General features: G+C 35.1%; 2 protein-coding genes across 7 annotated transcripts; both read right to left on the bottom strand.

Moving 5' to 3' along the window:
* Window positions 1-5,489: 5,489 nt before the first annotated feature.
* Window positions 5,490-21,137, bottom strand: LOC100796331 (adenylate kinase 5, chloroplastic). Of its 6 annotated transcripts, none has more exons than XM_014762043.2 (19): window positions 20,804-21,132; window positions 20,597-20,701; window positions 19,851-19,979; window positions 19,469-19,603; window positions 18,691-18,837; window positions 17,650-17,724; window positions 17,454-17,550; window positions 10,208-10,254; window positions 9,970-10,098; window positions 9,531-9,566; window positions 9,381-9,461; window positions 9,115-9,253; window positions 8,220-8,299; window positions 7,979-8,044; window positions 7,030-7,059; window positions 6,842-6,951; window positions 6,216-6,353; window positions 6,060-6,089; window positions 5,490-5,962 (listed from the first exon to the last, which is right to left on the bottom strand). In XM_014762043.2, the coding sequence occupies exons 1-19, from the start codon at window positions 20,999-21,001 to the stop codon at window positions 5,938-5,940; spliced, it is 1,797 nt and encodes a 598-aa protein (XP_014617529.1). In that variant the 5' UTR covers window positions 21,002-21,132; the 3' UTR covers window positions 5,490-5,937. The 6 variants fall into 6 exon arrangements, 5 of the variants coding, with proteins under 5 accessions (XP_014617529.1, XP_014617530.1, XP_014617531.1 ...); XM_014762044.2 differs by having other exon boundaries at window positions 20,597-20,698; window positions 20,804-21,130; XR_001382637.2 differs by having other exon boundaries at window positions 5,927-5,962; window positions 6,060-6,138; window positions 20,804-21,133.
* A 1,403-nt stretch (window positions 21,138-22,540) lies between these two features.
* On the bottom strand, window positions 22,541-25,315 carry LOC100805158 (transmembrane 9 superfamily member 11). The gene is made up of 2 exons (XM_003533835.4): window positions 25,154-25,315; window positions 22,541-24,911 (listed from the first exon to the last, which is right to left on the bottom strand). Exon 2 carries the CDS (start codon window positions 24,876-24,878, stop codon window positions 22,896-22,898), a length of 1,983 nt encoding a protein of 660 aa, XP_003533883.1. The 5' UTR covers window positions 24,879-24,911; window positions 25,154-25,315; the 3' UTR covers window positions 22,541-22,895.
* Between the last annotated feature and the right edge of the window lie 766 nt (window positions 25,316-26,081).

Raw genomic sequence — 26,081 nt, 5'->3', positions numbered from 1 at the left:
TATGTCCGTGGAACTGCCCTGGTCGATAAGGACCTTGGACACCATGAAATTAGCAATGGCGATGGAGACAACCATGGGGTCATCCTAGTGGATAGGATTAATGCCTTTGAAGTCTTTGTCAATGAAAGTTCTGGGAAGGAGACATTTTGGTGATTGTATGTTGATGTTGATATCTTAGATAGGGAGGAGGTGACGCTTTCAACACTGACTAGACAACCCTCCATAGGAAAATCTGCATGCAATGGTGTTGGTTACACCTCTGATTAGTTGAGTGAGCTCATTTTCCTACTCTTGCTGAGGTTGTCATTCGCGTCTTTGTTGGTGATGCCTTTGTCGGCCTCTCTTCTTTGTTTTGTCCCTCCTTTGATCCTCATCTTGGCTTCGATGATGATCATCTTGGTGACCCCTAGGTCTTGCTCTTACTGGGTTGTTGTCTAGCCTTTTCACGAATTGGGCTAGGTATCTAGCTCGTATGAGTTCTTCAATTTTATCTTTTAGAGCCTAACAGTCTTCTATATTGTGACTATAATTGTGATGGTATCTAGAGTGTTTTGTTCTGTCTAACCTGAGTTTGGGAAGAAGTGCTGGAGGTAGCTTTATGGGTATCTCCGCGTTGAAGGCCTTTTCAAGAATAGTGGCTCGATTTGCGGTCAAGGGTATGTAACACTCATACCTGGGTTCCCTTGGGAGAGGCTGACACTTGTCCTGTTTGTACTTTTTGTTTGATCTGTGCAAATCAGTCTTACTACCCCCTTTCCATTTATCACACTTTTATATGGCTTGTCAGACTTTGTTTCTGAACCTTGACATCTCTTCCATTTGAATATAGCCTTTGACTCGTTCACGTAACTTGTCCATGTTGTTGAGAGGTTTTTTGCATAGTCTGTCTACGAACTTACTCAACCGTAAGGCGAGGAGCATGGAGTGTAGTGCTACTTCAGGGTTAAGATTCCTGATTTGGACAGCAATTCGTCCAAGCCTGCCCATGAACTTACGAAGTGATTCATCATCTTCCTACCACAAACATGCTAGGGCCACGAAAGTCATGCGGTGCGGCTGGCTGGTTGCATACTGAGAGTTGAAACGTTCGAAAAGGGTGTCGAAGTTGTCGATGGGATCATGGAGGGAGTCCTCTATACCATGTCAATGCTGCCCCTTTGAGGGGCGTTTGGAAAACTCAACACAAGATTGCATCGTCATTGGTGTAAAGATTATCCTGGGTGAGGAATGCATCCAAATGTTTGTCTGGATCTGTAGTCCCCTCGTAGAGCTCTAGGTTGAGAGGTTTCCAACCTAAAGGCAACTCGACCTCCATGATACGATTGACAAATGGATTTCAACGAGTCGTCCGCCCTTCATGACAGTGTATGTGCAAGAGGTTGGGATCGTCTTAGGTGTTGATGGTTTGTCGGGGGTGTGATCCCCTTTAAGTACGTTTGTGAATCGTGTGGATGGAATGCTTGTCGCCCTGGGGGCATCTCACACAAGCCTCCAATTGGTGATGGTTAGCCTTCAGCTTTCTGAGTTCCTCCTCATGTTGTCACTCCATCTCCGCAATACGTGTTTGGAGTTGTTGGATAGTGTCATTGTTTGTCATGGTTGTTGAGGGAGGATTGAAGCTCTCTAAAGGTTTCTTGCATTTGAGGCCAAACCGTGTGCTAACCATTGGTGTAAAGAGGTTGCGGGGAAAGTTTTACTGCGACCCCACGGTGGGCGCCAAATGTACTTACCAAAATTTGGAGTTGATTGATGTTAGGGTCAACATAGACAAGATGGGCTCCACGATCTCACACGTCGGACTACATGTACCTTTCATTGGGAGAACAAAAGGGGGACCTGCAAAACAAAGGACTCTGACGCTCAAGTAAGTACGTGAGTTGAGAATGAATCAAAAAGGGGGAGATAGAACTTGTATTTATAGTGTTGGATGGGAACTTTGGGTCCTTGATTTTAGGGGTTGTTACACTTGCATTACAACTCTTGTAGATAATTCATTGCTTATAGATAATAACTAGTAGATAATTCATAACTTATAGATAATAACTACTAGATAATTCATTGCTTGTAGATAACAACTAGTAGATAATTTATAACTTGTAGATAATTCACCACTTATAAATAATCCAATGGATTATAGATAATTCATTGCTAGTCGATAAGTAGGTACCTACAATATGATAAAGAAATAATAACATTATCATTAAGATTCAAAATATATAAATATTTGTTAATAACTTGTCAGCCCAATAGTCCGGATGCTGAGGGAGCTGCGTTTGCACCTCTGGTGTCAGGGTTGACTAGGAGGACCGACGTGCACATTCTAGCACCACATCAATTTTGTAGACTCTAGACAATACAAATTTCTTAAGATAAAATAATCTCATTTTGGTCTTGTATTTATAAAAATGTATTAGGTATGATTTTTTTCCTTCACATAAATAGTCTCTCTCTCTTTATCTATCACTTACAAAAATATGGAAAAAAAATATTATTTTGAGAGAGTAAAATTAAATTTCTAGAAGCACGAATCCAACCTTAACAGGCGTGGCCATGTGATGAGTCTAGAATCTTATAAATTAAATTATTATTCTTTTCTTCTTTAATTAGTTAATTAATCAAAAGAAATTATTAATATCCTCAATTTCTTTATTTAATTTACTACTCAAATCTTTCCAATCAACAACAAGTGTAATTAGATATTTGCAATTGACCATAAAATAATATTCCGCTGCAGGCAAAAAATATTTTATTCAGCTATTTTTAAAATTTTTCAAAATTAAAAATATTCAATGTTCATATTTTTTACAATTTCGTTTGTATTTTATTACTATTAAAATAATCTTTTATTAATTCAATCAATATTCTTTTAAATATTTAAATTTATATATTTTTATATTTCTTCTTATTCCCAAATACCCTTGCAATGCATAGAATAATTGCAAGTTAAATTAAATTAAAAACCCATTTTGATAATTTCTAATTATCAATTGTGGGATATCTTTGATGGATAAAAAAATCCTAAACCAAAAGCCGAATAAAGTATATGATCTCATTCAATTAGGCAATCACAATCTCCTTTCGAAAAAGGCAATCACTATCTAAAGGAAGAGAAAGATTCCATATAGGGTATGCTTCTGAGGATAGATATACAGAATTATTTTACACTTTTTTTTAGAGAAAATAGATTATGTATTTATGAAATAATTTTATATTATTATACAATTACAAATTATTATATATATATATATATATATATATATATATATATATATCAAATTTATTAATTTTTATAATTAATTATGTTAATAAAAATCATACCAATGATAATTTTTTATTTGTTGATTATGCAAAAAAAATTAAACAGACCGTGCATAATCATTATACTTAATTTTATTATACGTGGTTATATTATTTTGAGTATATAAATTACCTTATAATTTTGCGTGGTTTTACGGAAAATCTTCCTAAGAGTTAAGGCGATTGTTATTTGTTAACAATATTACGCACTTAAAGGTTTGGAAATTAGCACCCTGGTGGGACCTTGTACAAAATCATATTACTAAGCATGATGGACTGTGGTTTGTTCTCAAACCACAAATAAAAATAAAAACTGTTGGGTCAAGTGGCCTTGAAATAACTAAGAAGGAAGGTTGAATTAATTATTAATGAACCTTTATTAATTAAAAAACTTATCTTTCTTAATGTTACTAGATTTACTTAAGCTTTTACTATTAAGTTAAGAAAGTAAAGATCATGAATAAAAACTTAATTAAAAGTAGAAGCGATAATTAAAGTACACAGCGAAAATTAAAGATTGTAAGGAAGAAGAAGACAAACACAAGAATTTTATACTGGTTTGACAACAACCCGTGCCTACATCCAGTCCCTAAACAACTTGCGGTTCTTGAGATTTCATTCAACCTTGTAAAATCATTTACAAGTCAAAGATCCACAAGGGATGTCCCCTCCCTTGTTCTCTTTGAAAAACCAAGTGGATGTACCCTCCACTTGAACTAATCCACAAGAGATGTACCCTCTATTGTTCTCAGTATAACAATCCCCAAGTAGATGTACCCTCTACTTGTACCACAATCACAAAGGATGTACCCTTCAATGTGTTGGGACAAAGAATTCTCAGGCGGTTAGTCCTTTAAATCTTTGTAAAGGGGAAACAAAAGATATCTCAAGCAGTTAGTCCTTTGAAATCTTTTGCTTAAGGGAAAGGGAAGAATCAAAAGAATTCTCAGGCGGGGTCCTTTGAATTCTCTTGGAAAGGGAGAAGAGAGACACAAAAGAATTCAGACGGTTAGTCCTTCGTTCTTTTGGCAAAGGGAGAAGAGAATGAAAAAGATGAATAACACAAGTTTTTGAACAAAGAACTTTTCTTGGAAGAGAAATTTTTGAACAAAAACTTTTAGAAAGATGAAGAGAAGATGAATCAGAAAAAAAAATCTGTTGAAAGAAAATATTGAAAGATTGATTGAAAGAGATGATTAAGATCAATAATTATTTTTCGTTTCATGCCAAGGTCACATATTTATAATTTCTTGATGACTCAAGTCAAAACTTGTAACTCTTGGCAATTCCTTTAAAACTAATTACTTAAAAAGTTAAGACTTTTGAAAGAATCTTCAGAAACAAGTCACTTGAAGAATTGTGACTTTTGGAAATGAATTTTTCGAAAACAGTCACTGGTAATCAATTACCATTAAGGTGTAATCCATTACACATAAACAAATGTGACTCTTCATTTTGAATTTTGAAAATCTTAACGTTTTAAAACACTGGTAATCGATAACATGATTATGATAATCGATTACAGATTTGTAAATCAATTTGAAAAATAATGTTGACTACTGGTAATCAATTACTACCTTCTGGTAATCGATTACCAGAGAGTAAAACTCTGGTAAAAGATTTTGTGAAAACTTCATGTGCTACTCAATGTTTTGAAAAACTTTTTAGTACTTATCTTGATTGAGTCTTCTCTTGATTCTTGAATCTTGATTTTTTTTAAATCTTGATTCTTGAATCTTGAATCTTGAAACTTGATTCTTGAATCTTGAATCTTTACTTGAAATTTTGCTTAACTCTTAATTCTTTGACATCATCAAAATAACCTTGGAAGACATTGCTTCCACAAAAACTTAAGCCATGATTTGAAGTTTGATTAGAACACTAACTTTAAATATAAACTTTTGTTACCTTTTCAATGTGATAGAGACCAAAACGAGTCTGTGCCAATTTAAATCATTACTCATTGAAACAAGTAATAAGTTGAAAATATAATGAACAAGGAAAACATGGATTTAAAGAGAATAGCAACAAAAATTGGAACGGGTTGCATGCCTTGAAGAAGAAACAAATCATTTCTACATATAAACAAGATTGTGATGGAATATTATTTGTCTAGTAGAGGGAATTCATAAACCAAGAAGATCACAACCAAGCCAAAATAGTTACCCAAGCTATAAAGAAATACGAGTTGGAAAGCAACTTGCATATAATTGAGTATTTAACTATCCAGAAGTTATAATACTCGTACATGTACCTCACCCTTCACGTAACCACAAGAAAAATAATTGATTCATAGCTACAAAAAGTCTATACAATTGCTATTTGAGCTTCATAATAAATATTGTAGTTATTTTATTTTATTTTTTGGTGAAAAATATTGATGTAGTTGTTTATAAACAAAGTTGTTCCTCCTGGTCCCTTAAATCTTGAATCATTTATCATTTGACAAGTCTTTTTTTTTCTAATCTTCATTTCCCTGTCATCTACACTCAATTTTAAACAAGCTGCTCCACCACCAGCAAGTTGAACTACTAGCTCTGACTTGGGTACTATCTACAATCACACAGCTGATTGCCATCATTCTTCAATGATAATTTAGAAAATCATACACTGACACTTTTCCATTGCTTTCCAGTTAGCTCAGAGTATGCCATTCAAGAATCCCCTGCAAGAGAAAGATACACCAATAAAAAAAAATTGCTTGACATAACTTACCATAAAGGGGTAAGAACTAATAATGGACTGAGGATAAAGTTACTAACCAAATCCCTGAGGTTTTTCTAGGATCCTTACTGCAAAGTTGCCAGAAAAACAATTCAATGGAATTCTATTTTGTCAAAGCTTAAATGACATAAGAAAGTCAGATAAGATGGACTGTGTTTGCAATTTTTAGCTAATAAAAATTAGACATCAGTTACCTTGGTTTTCCTTCAAAAGCATCATTAATTTCATCTGTAGTAGGCCTCTCTGGAAAGGTAGACAAAATAGCATACTTCTCCTTTCCAGGTGACTCATCTACCCTCTTGTACAGCTCATATTGGTATGGATAAGTCATCCTAATTCACAAGAAATGAATTTACAGTGCCATACTTCGTGACTACTACTGGCAGAAGATAGAGAATGTCTTTGTATTTTGAGCATATCGAACAATTAAATATCTAGTTTGGTTATTTCAAATAGGAAGGAGCTTCTGGAAAACACTCTAATCATGGTAATGATGCTTTAGTTTCTATATTGTTAATTCCATCACGCAGACAACTTGCACAGAAGGAAGAGAATATGCTAATTGTTAATGTTTTCTAAAAGAATCAGCCTGAAGAAACATGAACCAAATTGATTTGATTTGTTTATTATTAATGTTACATTGTTATTATTTCAAATATGGAAGCATGATCATACAATCTCATTAGAAGTTTTTAGAGGCTACATTCATTGAAGCAAGCCAAGAAAAGACTGCCAGTTTAACGTTATCTTCTCTATGTCTGGCAACGAAACATAAGATTAATAAAAAAAACTTAATGATGTAAATATGTTACTGTCAAACCTGATAGCTCCCATTATGGGATACTGGGTTCCTGCGTAATACAGAAGCCGAAAGAAGTAGCAACTTTCAAATGATGCTGCATACTTGAGTCTCTGGTCCCTCCCCATTGTCTAGTGATTAAGAAGGCAAAGTTATAAGCATACTTTTTCAAGAATAAATTATCTTCAACTTTCTGGTTTAGTACTCACTTGCATTATACCACTAGAACCAGGCAAATCCTGAATTCAAAGAAACGTTTCAGTCTTATTAATGAGTGTAACAGAATGTAAAATTATAGTTTAAAAGCAGTTACAGGGTACAGTATAAACATAAAATGATCCTACAGAAGACCACATAACCAAAGATATTCTATGCATTTACGAAAAATAAACTGTATGAATATATTCGATACTTGTAAGGTTAGTAGTCTAATTGCTGTTTCACCACCTTTAAAACTGTAATAGTGTAGAGCAGATTAGCAGAAAAGTAGCAAGATGTAATTTACTCAATTTTGATAAAATAGATAATGTAATTTAATACAAGGACCCAAATGTGCACCACATGGTGCTACACAGAGTTCTACAATGCAATCTGCCATTATACGATGATTCTTAACATTTAAGAAATGAAATTCAAGATAGCCCAAAAGAGCCTATGGTAGGAAACAAATTAACAGACTATAGAAGCAATCTATCCCTTCTTTGGAGCAGTGGATTCCTGAAGATGAAAAGAATTACAGAAGAAAAGCTCACCTTTGAGAGCTTGCTCTCTGCCACAACCAAGTGTCACTTATTAAAAAAAAAAAAAAACATTTCCCCCAAACAAACTCATATTCATAGTCGCTGTATACCTATAAGTGCTCTAACTTCCTCCCAATGTTTCTTCAGTTTCGGATACTCAACTAGTCAGTTATTCAAAAAGGTGGAAATCATTAAAAATCATTTATCAGCATGCAATTGAAGATACTCGGCTATACTATTTGGCAAACAGTTTCTATGTATAAACTGGTTATATGAGTTCCACATTACAAAGGACCAAGGTCAACCAGGCATGTTATGAAGTTGACTTAGTACTGAGTCAGATTCAGATTATCTTCATTTAATAATAACAACCTCAAAAACAAGCAGTAAATCATACAAAAGGAGCTAGGAACTGAACCTTAAGCCTAGCATTGATTAGTATAACTGGTCTGTGTTCAGCAGCATTGGTCATGGCTCTTAGATCCTGTATTTAAAACCTCAAAGATATTAAAGAGAAAAAAGAGAGAACAGCATGGTGAAGTTGAAGAAACCATGTCAAAATCCATCAAGAAAAATTGGGGGGAAAAGGCCTCAAAAGATGATATCTGTAAAATATATCTGTAAAATATGTCTGTAAAACCTCTACTCTATCCACTTACATCAATAATACAATTCCCTACAGCATTTTGAGGAGCCACCAAGATAAACATGTCATCTTCCTCCTCAACCTCTGCAGCACCTGAGATTGGAAATTCACAACCAAAAGAAAAATTGTGTAGAAAAAATTCAAGGTTATATAGATATTCTCAATATGAAGTTAGGAAGCAAACATCACATTCAATCAGGATGGAACACATAAATGTTTCACTTTTTACCATTTTTAGGGCAGACATATATGATGGCTTGCAGTTAATTTCTGTGTGAAGTAAGCATTAATTTAGGAATTGAAAAAAGAAGCTGAAAGTGATTTTCTCATAGTTTCAACATATAAAGAAAATAAATGGAGAGAAGTAAAGTTAGATATTAAGATTTAAGCTGGAATCTGGGATACAAAAATCTAAAGATGTACAACGGGGAAATACACGGGTCATTAAATCGAAAGCTGCAACAGCAGAACCATACAATGCACTGGCGGATCTACATTGATAGGTGTGGGGGCAATTGCCCCCACAAGATTTTTTTTAACATTAAATATTTAATAACTTTTATTTTTGTTCTCATAGAAAAATTAGTGTTGCTCCCATAAGACTTTTAAAAAAAAATTAAAAGTTTGAAGAGATAATAAATTGAAATTTTATCAATTTATCTTTCTAATTTTTAATAATATTAACAATGAAAAAATCATTAAACATTTTAAACAAATGAAAATGTGTAAGGAACAATTATAATTTGTAAAAGCACAAGTATTTTGATTTTTTTTGTCATAACATTATGTAAATTATGTAAGAGCTTGTGATATTTTTCTTTCATAAAAATATTATGTATTATTTTTTATCCTCACTAAGGAAAATTTATGGATCCTCCTCTGATACAAAGTACAGCTCATTGATATACCTATAGAACCAATATTGATGAAGGTTCCTTTTGCTCCATAATCACCCCAATCCATGAACTCTAAAATCTTACGAGTTCCAGCAAGCTGCAACGGCATTCCAGCAAGAGCACCTTCTCCCATTGACCCTTGTACACAAACCTGCATGATGAAGATGAAGATAATTTTTTAAAAAAAAATTATTTCTAACATTTACATACAATAGTACAATTTTATTCTTAGATAATGAAAATATTCTCTGTTGGAACAAAAGGAATAAGAAAGATACCTTAACCCGTTTTCCATCATCAGCAAAAGAAAGGGCAAGAGTTCGAACAAGTTCCATCAAGGTACCTATTCGATAAACATCCTGTAAACCAAAAATTTGGTCATCAAATGAAGACATTTAGAAAAAATAAAAGTAAAAAGATGTCCGTACCATTTCTGGGTTCAGTTCAGGAATGTTGATGTCAACCTATTTGATTTGGAATGACAAATAAAGCAGAAGTCAGCTTAGGATCCAAGGGAATTGAAAATAATACCAATCAACATACATGGTAAAAGCTTAAAGGTTTTCCTGACCTTCCTACCTTTCATTCACCTCAGTAATCAGTTATGTTATTAAAATATCACAAATTTTGAAAAGAACCAAAATTCTGGATTCGATATGGAACACTATCTAACATAGAAATAGTATTCTGCGGGCAAAAAGAATGTTGATTCTTATTACCTAATTTTTTTTTTTACATTTAAATATAAAACACTTTTCTTGCGACAGAATAAGAATGGAAATGGTTAAAGGTATCGCACAGATCTAGAGTCACTCAAATAATAGGGAGTGTTAACTAGGTTGCAGACTTCTGATAATAGTGTTATACCTTCACCCTAGTTTTTCCATCATTGATAGCCCTCTGTGTAGCTTGTAGCACATCATCATAGAAATATTTCCTGATTTCTCGAGAATGCGGAATGTTATTTAGTCTAGTAGGAATCCCTCTCCAATTATCCTGTAACAAGCTAAAGCAAAATAAGAAAAAAATGTACAAAGGAGGCTTTCATAGAACATAAAATTCAAAATAAACAAACACTGCCTTATTACAGAGTACAACCATCTACCTGGCTCAGAGATGTCCGTTCTTTCTTTGTATCAGGAATTGGTTTTTCTGAATTAAAAGAAGTTAGTAAACAATCTTAAAAAATATTATTTTTTCCTGGTTATTGCATATCGAACCCCATGTCATTCAAAAAGTAATGTGTTCTCCCACAATAAGATAACAAAACTGAATAACGGAAGGAAGTTGTTAGTTATGTATAGTCATAAAGTCATGCTTAATTAATTGCACTTGGTATCTTTGCAATGAATAACGTGCAATCAGTCTCCCACTATCTCTTGTTTCAATTCTATTTCTCAATAATACTTTTGCCTAAATTTAGTCTCCCACACATCCTTTTGTTAGTTCCTATAGATTTTAGAATTTACTGATTGTGTGTTTTGAGACCACGCATATGATCTTATTTATAATAGAGAAATAGAATCAGTAATTGATTACATGATCAATCAATTATTGATTATTAGGAAATACAATCACTGATTTCTATCAACTAATAAATACAAGATAACGTATAAATCTAGCACTCCCCTAATTGATATATATATATATATATATGCACCAAGCTTGTTACAAATATAATCAATGCGAGGCCCCTTGAGAGATTTAGTGAACATGTCTGTCAGTTGGTCACTGGAATTGACAAACTCAGTGGTGATTTCTATTGAGAGCACTTTCTGTTTCAAAATTACTGTCTACCTCTATGTGTAGTCTGTTCATGGAAGACCGGAGTAGATGCAATGTGGAGAGTAGCTTGATTATGGCAAATAAGCTTAGTTGCTTGAGTATCTCCAAATCGGAGTTGTTGGAGAAGTTGCCTTGGCCATGTAATTTCAATTGCAGCTGCTGTCATGGCACAGTACAGCTTCAGCACTGGATCTAGCAAATGTATTTTGTTTCTTGCTTCTCCATGAGATCAAATTTTCTCCAATAAGAACACAATAACCAGACGTAGACCTGCTGTTTGATGGTGAGCCTTCCCAATCAGCATTGGAGTAGCAAACAATCTTGGCATTACCTTTGTCTGCATTTAGTAATCCATGGCCTATTGCATCCTTGATGTATCGAAGAATGCGCATGACAGCATTCCAATGGCAATCACAAGGAGCATTCAGAAATTGACTTAACACACTAACTGCATACATGATATCTGGTTTGGTGACAGTGAGGTAATTAAGTCTACCCACAAGTCGTCAATATCTTCACGGGTTTTCCAATGGCTCTCCTTGACCCGGAAGAAGCTTGATATTGGGATCCATTGGAGTGTCACTATGGCGAAAATCAAGCATGCTGGTCTCAATAAGTATATCCAAAACATACTTACGCTGGGAAATAGAAATCCAGAAGAGGATTGAGCAACCTCAATGCCTAAGAAATAGTTGGGCGGCCCCAAGTCTTTTGTCTGAAACTTGTTGTGCAGATGGGATTTGAGCCGATGAATACCGTCAAAGTCATCACCAGTAATGACAATGTCGTCAAGATAGACAACTAGATAAATGCACAAGCCAGATGGAGAATGGAGTGAAAACACAGAATGGTCAGCCTCATAACGAGTCATACAAAATTGAAGTAATTCAGAACTAAAACGGCCAAACCAGGCACGAGGAGACTGCTTCAGGCCGTAGAGGGAATGTTGAAGGCGATAGACAAGGTGAGATCCACAAACTTTAGATTGAGAGCCATCTGCGAGGGTAACAAAAGGTAATGGGAAATATTAACAAAATGGACAGAGAAATGAAATTAAATTAAAAGGACAACCAGGAACAAATAAGACGGAATTTAAAGAAAGGTTAGGGAGTGAACGAGTTTGACCAATGCCACAAACTTTTGTTTTAGAGCCATTTGTAAGGGTAACAGAAGGTAATGAATCCGAAAAAGACAATTGAGAGAATAAGGACTGGTTACCAGTCATATGATCAGAGGCACTAGAATCAAGTATCCAACTGCCAAGAGTGGAGGATTGGGATACAAAAGCTACAAGATTACTAGACTGAGCCATGACAGTAATAGGCGAGGCAGATTGCTTGGCTGCTCGAAACCGGAGAGAATCGGTATAGTCCGAGGCAGAAATAGTCACATCCACAGGTAGGACAAGTGCAGCCAAGGGCCTGTAGTTGGCTCTCTTGGTCATCATATCGCACGAGGTTGACTGAACAATAGTGAAAGACGCAGCAGGTCTGGAGTTGATGTGGGCCATCCAAAAAGAAAGGAAAGAAAGTGCCTGGGTAGGTCCTCAAAGTGAGAGAAGACTCGTGGGAGGCTTGCCAACAAGTGGATCTCATTGGAAAAGAATGTCACACATATTTCGTCCTTGTGTGTGAAACACAAGTACTGTTTGGCTATTAGGTGTGAAGCAACAGTAGTCAAAAAGGGTCGTCGGAGAGTCGGGATATGCCGGAAAAAAAGGCAGGCAAGGGTTGTCATGTAACACCCTAAGGGTATTTCCATAATTACACTTATTTTTCTAGAACATGAAAATAAAAACATTTATACAATGTTATCATACGGAAGCTAACGAATAAATATACAAATTAGAACTTAATTATAATATTGATAAATACAAATCCTCCCTTGTAACAAGGGTCTCATACATCATATAAAAGAAATTACATATAATCATAAAACATAACTAGACTATGTTCTCCATGCATGACTCCATGCTTAACAACACACACCATCACCTGTTTCCAGAAAAAAACAGAACTTAAAGGAGTTTCTCATGGCTTTATCCTTACTTGGTATTTATCAAACTTTATCACTTCTATGGTTAGAGGTCTACATCCATCAAATTGTAAGCTCTTGCCTCAAACTTAACTCTTATACTCATTTACTACATTAGTTCATCTTCAGTAATATCTTGAGATTTACTCTTACTCGGGCTTATATTCAACTTTACTCTTACCACACTAGCTCTTCCTCTTGCGGTAACTACACTTTCCTTATTCGAGTTTTACTCTTAAACACTAACCTTGCTTCAGTCTATGCTCAAAAGCAATATACATTCTAACCTATGCTCATAAAGCGTCATTCTAGATAGATCTCTCTCTATGGCCTTAAAGAGTCTCACTTCATCCATTTCAAGTCATCACAATAGTTTCACATCACAATATATCATAACTAAAGATGGAACAATTCACACATAACACAAAAGCAAAAGGCATTCATGGCATCCACATCATCAATCACACAAGTCTGTCCAACTCACAATAATGCACTATACAACACAATGTTATTTTCTCTCTTTTCATATGCATGTGGTACAAGAAAAAATTTGCAAAAGAAGCTCGGAAGGACACGTAATAATGGACCCACATGATCACATTACTAAACTCTCACTGAGACAAGATTGCCGGCAGGGCATCAGGGTTACCCAGTCTTGTAAGGATACTCTAACCCATGGGGTCAACATGAGCCACACGGAGATTCCAAACTAGATACCTCTCAAGGACAAAGTCATACTTCAACTCATTCATGTCCTCCCCGGTTAAGCTCGACCACATCTCCCAACTTAAAAACAATGCACATTTATGATGCATGTCTCAAACATTCAAGAACAAGTGATTCTATTGAACCTCACATCCAGTGTTGTCAATAGCGGATCGCAGAAAATCGCGATGAGTTGAAAATCTGCTATAGCGTATAGCAGATAGCATCGCGGGCAAATACCGGAAGCAGCATAGCAGTTGAAATATATATATATATATATATATATATATATATATATATATATATATATATATATATATATATAACGATTAAATATTATAAAAAATTAAGCTATATGCAAACAAAAATAACCTGGATAAACATTGACATAATATTAACTCAAAAGATAAATCGTGCAAGACAAACTATGTTGAAACATTAAAAAAAGAGCTAAATACTAAAGAAGTCCTAGTAAAGGAGAGGAGAAGGCTGCACTCTGGAGGGTTCTAAGTTTTGGGAGGAAGGGTTTACGTAGAGGAGTAGAGGAGATGTTTAAGTGGCAATGATCTTCAAAGGTTGAATGTAATAGAAATAAAAAAGGCTACATTGGACCTATTTTAAAATAAGAAAGCCCAAGTCACATTTGACTCCAACTCCATAGTTTAAAAACTGACGTGAGTTTTAGTATAGAATAAAACAAACAAATCTGAATCTTTATTATGTTTTAAAAAGGCACATGAGCCCAATTTGTCCAAGACCCGCAAGCCCATACTTCAGTCATCTCCTTCATGGGAACCCCAAATTTGAAACTATCTTGACTCTGCTCTATCACGGCTGAGAAACTTTGCCGCTCTGCAATTTCTGAATGGAGACACAAGATTTGCGATGTGAGCTTTAACAAAGCCAAAAACCTTGTCCGCAAGTCCAAAACAACTCTAAACTGAAGGTGTCATGCAGACTGCAGACACGACCTGAATCCACACCTGTCCCGGTTTCCTTTCTTTCAGAATGAACCAATGAACCCTAAATGTCGTCAATGCAATTTCTCTCCAGATTCAACCTTTCTGTAAACTGACGACGCAACAGCTGCGATGCAATGAAATTTCACGATACGTAAGGCGCTCGCAATTGCGATTTTCACAGAGTCCACAACACGACATCGTTGCGATTGCATTTTCCCTAAACCCTGCTACATTATAGCATGATAGCGCTGCGATAGCCGCCATTTGACAACACTGCTCACATCACATGTAGTTAGCCCATTATCGCCCCACATAGGCTTGGTCACCCGTCTCAATGCCATTTAACCATAACTCATAATAACATGATGGTCCCTACTATACATGAACTTGGGCCGCATATAAATCTTTTCAAAACATTATCATGTCATCACTTGATTCACCATGTACACATGAATATTATGCGTTACAATTCACACTTTAGAGATAAAGCAAAACATACAATGATTCCACGACACTCATAAATCACCATTCAAGTATAGCATCAACACATGTATTCAATATCATCATTCAATTAAGTCATGCACATCTTAAATTAAATCTATGTCACACATCAATTATAGCATCTACCTACTTTGCATTATGATTGGTATAACATCCTTAAGTTTTGAGTATTACTTCTATCATTTTTTGTTGCGTGTCTAGGACCTCTCTAGGTGTAACTACTGTATATAGTTATACTAATCCTATCAAGTTGAATTTTGTCTTATTTTAAAGATAAGACAATTAGCTACAACTTCTATGTTTACCTCGAAAGCTAGTTCAATTGTATACTATGCCTAAGATTATAGAATACAAACTGATTGCATAATCCTGACAGTTTAACCTTTGCTCACTAATATGAACTTATCTCGAGATACAAAACTTATTTTTGAGTGAAACCAATTTTACTAGTTAGCTAACATCAAGAGCTACAACTTTCGTGCAGACCACTTTTCCAGCTTCAGACCACACAGTTCGCTTAAGTGAGATCTTCTATTACTTAAGTGAACTCAGAATCATGCCAGACCTCAATTCCCAATTTCGCTTAAACAACCAGTGCAGAACAACACCTCGTGATTTTGGGTTTTTATGAACCTATTCATCCCAAAATCATTCTTAACACTCATATTAACTCCTAAACACTTATACAACATACCCCAACCTCCGATCGTCCATAATCAAACCTCAATTACATGAAACTTGGGGTGTTACACGCTAGAAGTTGGGTCGCGACGAGGAGGTCGTTTCGAGGATGTTTGGCTGGAGCATGTGAATGTCACGTGCTAGAGAACAGAGGCACATGTTAGTGCGTGCGGCGGCCTATGGCGTCATGGTTGGCGGAGCGGGGGTGGCCGGGAAGTGAAAGTAAGGCATGCTGGCTGCCAAACAGGCCTAAAAATGGGCACGAGTACTGTTCACTCGTGTGTACTGTTCACCGCACAGTTGCTGCACACAAATGTGAGCGGGGATCGAACCCTAATCGTTGATACCATATAGAGCATAAAGGAAGGGTGTGTGAGACAGCCTTGAAGCAATGATGAGGTCGCCATCACCACCATCATGTAAATAGATGGATGACAAAATTGGTGATGGGATCACTAGACAGAAAGGTAGCAGGAGCTCCGGCAACGGACGGTGGCGGCTGCCGTGAAATGCATTGGTAAAGGAGAAAAATACCCAGAAAGAAGGGCAGCGAGCATAAGGGCTCACCGGAATGCGGAAATAGGTCGCTGGAAGGACGACAAACAGAAAGATCCACTGGGACAATGGGTCGCCGAAGAAGTGACGGTTGGTGGTGGTTGGAAAAGTTGCTGGAAAGGAGAAAATGGTCACCAGAATAAGTGCAACGACTAGAAAGGTCCACCGGGACTGAAAATAGCTCTCCGGTGGGGGACAGTTTTCGTTATTCCCTCAACCTGGCTCTAATACCATACAGATTTTAGAATTTACTGAATGCGTGTTTTGAAACCACACATATGATCTAATTTATAATAGAGAAATAGAATCAATAATTGATTACATGATCAATTAATTACTGATTATTAGGAAATACAATCACTAATTTCTATCAACTAATAAATACAAGATAGCGTATAAATCTAACAGTTCCTTCTTCTTAAGAACTTCAAATCCTATTTTTTTACTCAATCTCTACAAGAAGAAGTAATTAAATCCATTAAACCCTTTTTTTCCTCAAAACCCACCAATCGAAGCATCATATTTCACCCAGAATTAAAAAGCTGCAAAATTTCCCCTTCAAAATCCTAATCTCACTTACAAAATTCATCATGAATTTTCATCAATTTTTTACCCGATTTCCAGATTCTGAACCATTCACATAATTTCATGACTCAAGTTTGTCCTAAACCCCTAATTATTTGACCAGAAAACAAGGTTTTGGACGGAAACTTACAAAAGGGTTTGATTCAACAAGTAAAAAATTGGGGAATTAAGTTCGGACAAAGAATTATTAGAGAACCAAAATTCCACATTAACTATTGTGGAAGGAACAAAAGTGAAATTAAGCCTAAAGTTTGCTTATTAAATACTATCATATCAAGATGGAGAATCTGGAACACACTTCCATATAAGTTGATGATTGACATGCCTTCAAAATATAAAAGGGCCAATATGGTTTCAGAAAATATTTTCTATTTTATTTTCTACTTTTATGAATAATTACAAAGATACCACCTTGCTTTCACTGTTTTTTATACAATTTCTTTTATAAAAAAAAAAGTGGAAACAATGTGATACTTATGCAACTATTTGTGAAAAATAAATATATTATGGGTGAGTTTGATATACGCCCTTGAAGCTTCATACCTTCTGATTTCATTATTTTCACTTTATCCTGTTGCAATTGAGATAATAAAGATTCAATTTCTTTGAAAACTGCTTCTTTTGATTGGCTTCCATCAATCTGTGTATATGACAAATAAGTTAAATGTGAGTGAATGTCCCACTGGTTCACATCAAGACATAAGACAGGTAGATGATAGTGTTAATAATCTCCAATGACCTTATGTGTTATGCTTGAGTAAACGGAAGATGCTGCTTCTGCATTTTGCTTGTATATGTTTAGGCGAGATTTGACCTGAAAAGCAACATACAAGTACACATAAGATACTTCTCGTTTGCCAGGATACTAGATCCACTTAATTGTTAACAGGAAAATTTGATTGTAAATAGCAATACAACAGGAGCTCAATAAATCATTTTTTGTCTATAAGATGAGTTTAATGAGTAATGACTACATAAAAGTAACATAATACGTCAAGGGGGCCTAGCCCATTTAGTTGAGCAAGGGTGCGTGAGTTGTTATAAACCCCCTGATACCGTCTTCGATTCTCATGGATAAAAAAAAGTAACATAATATATTTTCTGCTTCCAAACTAAACAATGAAATAAAAAAAATGTTAATGCAATGTCACATTGTAGAAATGACGTATAAACATGCACAGTGAGACATTAAAAAAATAGACAAAGTGATCTAAATCGGAAAAAAAAATCAAGATGCTTAGATCATGCTATTGCAAGCTCATGAATACATTTTAGTGCTTTAAATTACAAGCACCGGTCATTTAGAACTCCTCCCTTTACTAACATCAATGACAATTCACCTGATTATATAACTTTGGAACCTGAATGCTGTTACTAGAGAAGGCAATTTGATAATGGCAATGGTTTACCCACAGTCCACACCAAATATGATACGATATTGAGAGAAAGAAACCAAATCTCAAAAAGTTATATGTAAATGAAGCACACCTAGCAATGCATTATGCCGACTGATAAAGCTTCTTTAACGATTCAGCTGAAAATACAGTCTAAAAATTTGACAACTAAGATCTTTAAATTCTCATCAATATTGTGATCAAACTTGTCATGCAACAAAATCAAAAGCTCATCCATGGAGACGGGACTTTAGGAGATCATTTCATGATGAGTCCATCCTTTAAAATGACTACAAATAACACATAATTTTTTAAATGATACAGCTTATGTTAAGTACCCACAAAGAGAGCAAAAAAATAAATAAACGTAGTACAATTTATCAAACCTTCTCTTCAGTGTCATCAGGTCGAGTTATCAGCCTTGCTTTAATTTCTTCAGTATCCGGTGGAAAAAACTTAAGATGATATATCTTCCCTGTCACTGGGTCTAGCCTTCTACCAACGCATCTGTCGATCAGAATTTCATCAGGAACCTGAGTATTAGAAAATTTAATAACTTAGCAAGGAATATGAATCTATTTATTTCTAATTAGCATCTATGATCTATCTATTGCACACAAAACTCTAGGTAATTATATAACATTTAATATGTCAATATTTCAATAACACCAAGTGACCAAGTCCTATTATGCTTATTACAAACAAGTTATTATTAACATCACATTTTCTCTACCATCTCATTTTAGTCTTTATCTCTCTTTCCTTCCCCTCACATCCCATATCACTTATCACATTTGTCACTTTCTTCTTTCTTTGTTTTCTTTCTATCTCTCTCTTCCTTCCACCCCGGTACACCCCAAAATGAGGCACACCTTCCTCATTTCATATTATAAACAGGTCAAATTTGTACCAGCAATGTTAACATTTTGAGAGGAAAAAGAAATACTATCTTATTAAGCTTAAACAAGGTTTTAAATTGCAATTGGAGTTGAAGTTTGGTCGCAATATATGTTAGGAAAATTGTAAGCAAATGCAGCCACAATTGTGGTGGCAGAAGCCAAATAAACCTTTAAAATAGTCACCATTTCTTAAGACCTTGTCTTAAAAACAAATGCAAATTTTGCAGTTAAGGCTTAGAAAAAATAAAATCAAAGTTTAACATACATCTAGTACGATATACACATTGGGTCGTATCTGCATTTTCTCCAAACTCTGGGCTTGGCCATAACTCCGAGGGTACCCATCAAGAAGCCACCCAGTTTGCTTTGCATCTTCGCGAGTCAATCGTGCTGCCACCATCTACAAGAGAATGTATAGTAACCAAATCAAGCATTATATTTTCATGGCACAAAAAGTAAGTAAGAACAACAAACTTATTTGAAAAACCAGTTCAGTTTTATTTAACCGAGCCGGTTCAGTTCAAAAACCAATTCAGTTCAGTGCAGTTTGGAAATGATTTAGTTCGAACTAGTTTATATGCACACCCCTAGCAAGCAGAATTTATTGATTAAAAAAATAAAGCAAGCAGAATTTAATAATATCATACAGCTGTCACAATTTCGTCAGGAACCAATTGACCTGCGTTCATGAACTCCTTTGCTTTGTTTCCAATTTCAGTTCCAGCCCCTACCTCTGCTCTTAGCAAATCCCCTGTTGATATGTGCACCAATCCAAACTGCACAATAACAGAGAAATAATTTTTTATATTAATTACTCCTGCATCAAATACATAATTCCTTTATTTTTTATAGATAAAATATGTTTTTAGTCTCTTATGTAATTTTGGTAAAATTTATTTTAACTTCGATCAATTTGGGTCAAGAACTTTAGAAAATCAGTGATTTTTGTCCTCGTCACAGACCTATTCTATCACTACTCCGATCATTCTACCAAAATTTAGAGAGAAGATAAAATAATAAAATTGATATTCTTGTAGATGATCAATTACACAGCACATACCCTATGTTAAATAGGGATTTACAACAAATATCAACCATGCAAGTGACATAATCTAGTAATTTTAGGACATATAAAATAAAACTAAACAACATAAAAGGATAATATATAAATCTTCTACTTTATTTGGGCCTCTCTAGGCCCATTCCTATCAGTTTTCCCCGGGAGGAGGAACAAAAATCATTGTTTTTATTTTCAAAGTTCAGGAACCAAAATGATCAAAGTTGAACTTCGGAACTAAAACTAAATTTCAACCAAAGTACAAGGATTCACAATATATTTTACCCTTTTTTTTATTTGATAGGAGATGACATGCTGTGGTAACGATTAACCAACCTTTTGGACAATCAATTCACATTGCGTGCCTTTGCCCGAGGCAGGTGCACCTGATATCATCACCTTCAGAGGCTCGCTGATGGAACAATTCAGTTTGAATGTCTTCTTAAAAGATAGTGACACGAGTAAGGACAAGTCAGTGGTGTGAGAAAACAACCATTGAATAAATAATTAAATTAAATAAATTAATAAATAAATAAATGGAACCTTTGGGGTTGATGGCAAATGGGTGTGGCAGCGGAGGTTGCTTAGGCGAAGAGGTTGTGAGTGGAAGGAGAAGTGGCGGGGGTGTAGACATGAATGATGATGGGTGCAAGAAGAAGAAGAAGGAAGAGGAGTGGAGAGAAGAGGAGAGGGAGTGAGAGTGGTGGTGCGGTAGAAGGAGGTGGGGGTGGAGTTCAACATTGTTTGTTGATTTGCTTTGAGAATTGAGATAATGTGCCACACAGAGTCGAGTTCGTTGAGTGGTTCACGAACACTCACAGAAACCAAGTAACAAATGCGTCGATTTAGGGGGAAGGACTAATTTCCCACGAAATAACTAACACTGCTTGAATTTTCTATAGGAATAAGGTAAATATCTGTTTTCTTTCTTGAATTTGCTTGGTGGTGATATTTAAGTTTTTTAAAGTTGAGAAATTAAAACTTTGTTTTCAAATATATAAAGTGTGACAAATTTATACAATGTTTATTCCTTTAACTCAAAAATGACAATTAAGGATTATGGCATATCATTCATATAATTGTCACATGTAAAAAAATTAATTTTTAAATTTGATTTCTAAATTTAATAATTTATTATTATTTTATTTCTTGAACTTAACAATTTACTTATATTTTGATTCCTAAATTTGACAATTTATTATCATTTTGATCATTAAACTTAATATATATCATCTTCTTAGTCTCTTAGAGTACTTTCAAATTTTTAATTAAATCTGATGTTGTATGAAATTATTTATTTGTTCACCCCTATTATTTCTGCAAGTGCTAAATCGTGGACATTATTAACAAGATTTCGTAAGGTTATCTGATTTGTTTAGTTTGATATTTTTCTATTCAATTCAAGTATATGAATATTTAGAGAAACCGAGATATTAAATTGTTTCCCCTTTTATTCATTTCGCTATTTACATTTTCTGTCTCTATTTGCCTTTTCCATCTAATTGCGGGTAAGTATGAATCTATGATTGACACAAAACAAATAGTCCAGAATAAGGTATGTATGTAATGTGAGTAGTTCCCTTAATTTGATTTGAATTACTAAGTCTAAAATGACTTTCTAATGTAAAGGGTCTAACACAAAAAAAAAACATGTATTATTTATTTTTAAAATCAAATTTTTTTTGTGTGAATAAAAAATGAACAAACTCGGTACTACTTGATACTAACGTATTTTTTATGATTATATAAGAACTTTATGTTTGTTTTAAATTTTTTTATAATTTTTTTCTCATCCTTATAATGTAATTGGAAGTTTCACGATGAACTAGTTCCTTCGTTCTTTCAATTAATTCACATCTCTCAAGAAAATAATTGATTTAGTTAATCACATTAAATCTATCAATTATTTATATTATTATTTTAAAATTATTCTTTATTTGTTTCTTTATCTACTTAATTAACTCTCATTAATGTTTAAAAAGAGAATAATTAAGTATAAGAAATAGTAATTAATATATCTAAATTTTTTTTAAAAAAAAACTTATAAAAAGATAAAAAAAAATTAAAAATAATTTTATAATTAGGAACGGATAGAGGATATATCTTTTGTTACATAACTGTATTGTGTGTGTGTGCGCGGGGTAGATCTCTCATCTAAGTTCCTACTTTGTCACACAGGCTATCTTCAAACGTGTAAGTGGGGCCAAATTGCAGCATGACTAGACCACAAACAATAACGCTACAAATAGGGTCCACAAATGCAGAGAAATCTCACCAAGGTATCAAGCGCAACTTGTTACTTGCGATCATATTTTTATTATTGTAATTGGAATTTTCGCAGACAAGGCCATAAAGATCTGAATTACAGTTCCAAACATCAACTACCAACAATAAGATTACATGCTTCAGAATGCCAAGGAACTTATGAATTACTAACTACATCATGCAATGAATAATTTTTTTAATATCTAGCGATGAGTTAAGCAAAACAGAATACAGTAGCTGCACTAAATTTACTATTTTCCCTAACAAAATAATGAACTGAAATACAGTAACATATAAAATTGAACATTTCAAAGGGTCCTCTTGATGAAATCTTTTCTCAGTAATGGTAATTTGTGAGAGCGTTGAGACTTCAATCCAACTTGACAGAAGAGAACAAGTAATGCACGAACCAGAATGAAGAGAGGAACCCAATTGTACCTGTAGAAAGCATGATTGCTAGAACCATGAAGAGTGAGTATCCTAAGTAAAGAGTTGCAGACACGGGACCACTCAAACTCTTGAGATCAAACACAAGATAGTTAACAGAGTACAAAAAGATGTATATGGCGACAGAACCAGAGGCAAAGAACGATTTCCACCACCATTTCCAATCCTCCACACACAGGTGCATGTAAGTCAGAACTAGAGATACCTCGGCACAAACCACCACAAGAAGGATCAAAACAACGAAGAGAAACCCAAAGACGTAGTAAACGCGGCCCATCCAAATGCTGGACATGATAAAGAAGAGCTCAATGAACAAGGTGCCAAATGGAAGGGTGCCAGCACCAAGAACTAACAGCCATGATGGGTACTTCTGCTGGGGAATTTCGCGAGGAATTTGGTTGGTTCGGACCGGATACTCGATGTGGGGTGCCTTTGCTCCAAAGTAGCCACCAACAAGTGTAAGGGGTAACGATATGCAGAACCAAAGCAAGATTAGTATTATGAAGAGTGCAAATGGAATGGCTCCGGTGCTGTGGCTTCCCCACAATAGGAAGTTCAAGGTTGTGAGGATCAAAAAGGAAATGCCTGGGAAGAAACACGCAGCTTTCCATGCGATTGACACCCAGCCCTTCTGTTCGCCAAAGCCGATCGTCCTCCACATACGAACTGAGACATAACCAGCAGCAATACCGAGTATCATATAGAAAAACAGGATACCTGTGATTAGTGTTCCGCGAGATGCCGGTGACATGAATCCAAGTGCAGCAAACAATATCGTCACAACAGACATCCCAAGAATCTGAACCCCATCCCCAACCATCACACACAACAAAGCAGGATTCGATGGAGCACGGAAAACATCTCCCACTACAAGCTTCCAACCAGATAATTCTTCATTCATCTGTGCTTGAGCCTCCTTATCAAGCTCCTCATAACGGGTCAGATCCCTCCTAACAGTCCTTAGGAAGATCACAAGAACAATGCCAGCAAGAAAAGTGATCACCATAAGCGAATTAAGGATAGAAAACCAATGCACTTTAGCTCCCTCCATCTTCAAGTAAGCATCCCATCTAGATGGCCACTTGATGTCACTCTCCTCAAAGGTGACCTCATAAGTGAAAACAACAGGCTGACCCTCCTTGATAGGCATTGCCACAGTGGCTGGATCGCATCTGATAGACGATGGATACTTCTCATACATCTTCAAGGTTTTCGCAGAATCAGCATTATGCATAATACTACAAGGAATCACCTCAAACCCAACAACCATGTATCCGGGCTTCTCAGAAGACCCCTGCTTGACAACCGGGATCAGTTCTGCACCTTCACCAGTCCCCATCACACGAGCCACATTGGTCTCCTCGTACTTGTGGACAAGAACATTGAACTTGAGATGGTTAAACACATAATAGGCATCCTCAATCTTAATACCAACAGGGTACCCAGTCCATCTCATAAAGTACCCTTCTTTCTGTGTGAACCTAATAGCAGGCAAATTATCAAGAATCAAATTGACCTGATACATCTCATCAATCCTCTCCTTCAAGATCTTGAACTGGTCCCCAGACAATGCCTCGATCCGGCACAAGTAAATCTCAGACTCATTGGAGTACATCCTAAACCTATAAGGAGAGTTCTCTATCCTATCCCCCATGAGGAGCTCCCCAAGGTTCTCAGCACTGTCCTTGATGCCACCCTCGGGCTTGCAAAAGGGCAAGCTGTAGTAGCTAAAGGGAATTTCTGTGTCAATGGAAGTGAGGGAATTCACCTTCACCCACAACTCATCTGAGACACCATAGTTGTGGGGGTAACTACCTGGAAGGTAGAACCCGTAATTGGGAGGAATTTGAAATGCCAAGAACAAGATGAAGACCACCCAGAACCCGAATTGCGCACAAGATTCCATCTTTGCAAGATTCACAGGGAATTCGTGCCAGATCTGACAGACTCAGATGCAAAAAATGAGTGAAAATAAAAAAAATGCAGATAATTAAGATAAAACCAAACTCTTAACTAGTGTATATGCCTTTCTGGGTTTAGAGATATGCAAATTATAATGCTATATAGATAATATTACTACACAACGGAGAAGAAAATGGGAATGTAAATATGACAAATGAAGAAACAATGATGAACCAAAAAATAATAATATTGAAAATTCAAATTAATTAAATCACTTACCTCGTGCACAGAAAACGTGCGTCTGGATTAAAAGTCTGAGTGCATGAAAGAAATGAAGATATTCTTCACGCACTGCAGAACAAGGGGCGAAGAATATGAAACGCGAAACCGAGCAATGGAGGCTATGATGTCTGATATTGCATATACACACACACACACATATATATATATATATATATTATCTATACAACGTTTTTGTTTCACTTTCCTTCGGATGCTAGTCACTGTGCTGAGGGAGGCAAGTGAAATGACATTAGTACCCCTGCATTGGCTTGTATGAATAAGACAAACTCCGAAATCCCGTTGTCACCACTCAGCACCATTGCTGCAAGTAATCCAATACTCACCGACACCGACACTCCTTATTTGATTGCTTTATGATTTTTTTTTTTTGACAGAATGATATTTTTATTTTATTTTACCGCATCAGTACATTTTTGCTGGAATTAATATTAGTGGTATTTAGTATTTACATCATTAAATGTAAGTTTTTTTTAATTATAATATTGATTTGAAATTATTTATGACAAAATCGATGATAAATTTTTATCAATAATCTTGATCGCATATAAAATAAATATTTCTCTCATTTTATTTCATTCCAAAGTTTAATCAAAACTTGAATTGAGTTAAAAAAAATACAGAAGTTGTTATCACTTTATGTGAAGAATTGTTGGTTCATTACTTGTAAGTTTGATTGAACCCTATTACTAAATTGATTTTAAAATAAAATGATTTACATTTAAATGTTTAAATTCATGAAATAAATTAAAAATAAAATTTAAAATAATTTTTTATTTAATTAAAAGACGTGTAAAGTAACTCAATTTAAAATTAATTTTGAAGTTAAAATTAATTCTTTAATATGAGATCAATTATCAATATATGAATATTTATTTAAAATATTAATTAATATTTTAATGATTTG

Source organism: Glycine max, chromosome 9 (assembly GCF_000004515.6).
Source record: "Glycine max cultivar Williams 82 chromosome 9, Glycine_max_v4.0, whole genome shotgun sequence".
Taxonomy (NCBI): domain Eukaryota; kingdom Viridiplantae; phylum Streptophyta; class Magnoliopsida; order Fabales; family Fabaceae; genus Glycine; species Glycine max.
The sequence above is the reverse complement of the archived record's forward strand: the minus strand, read 5'-3'. Positions and strand labels throughout refer to the sequence as shown.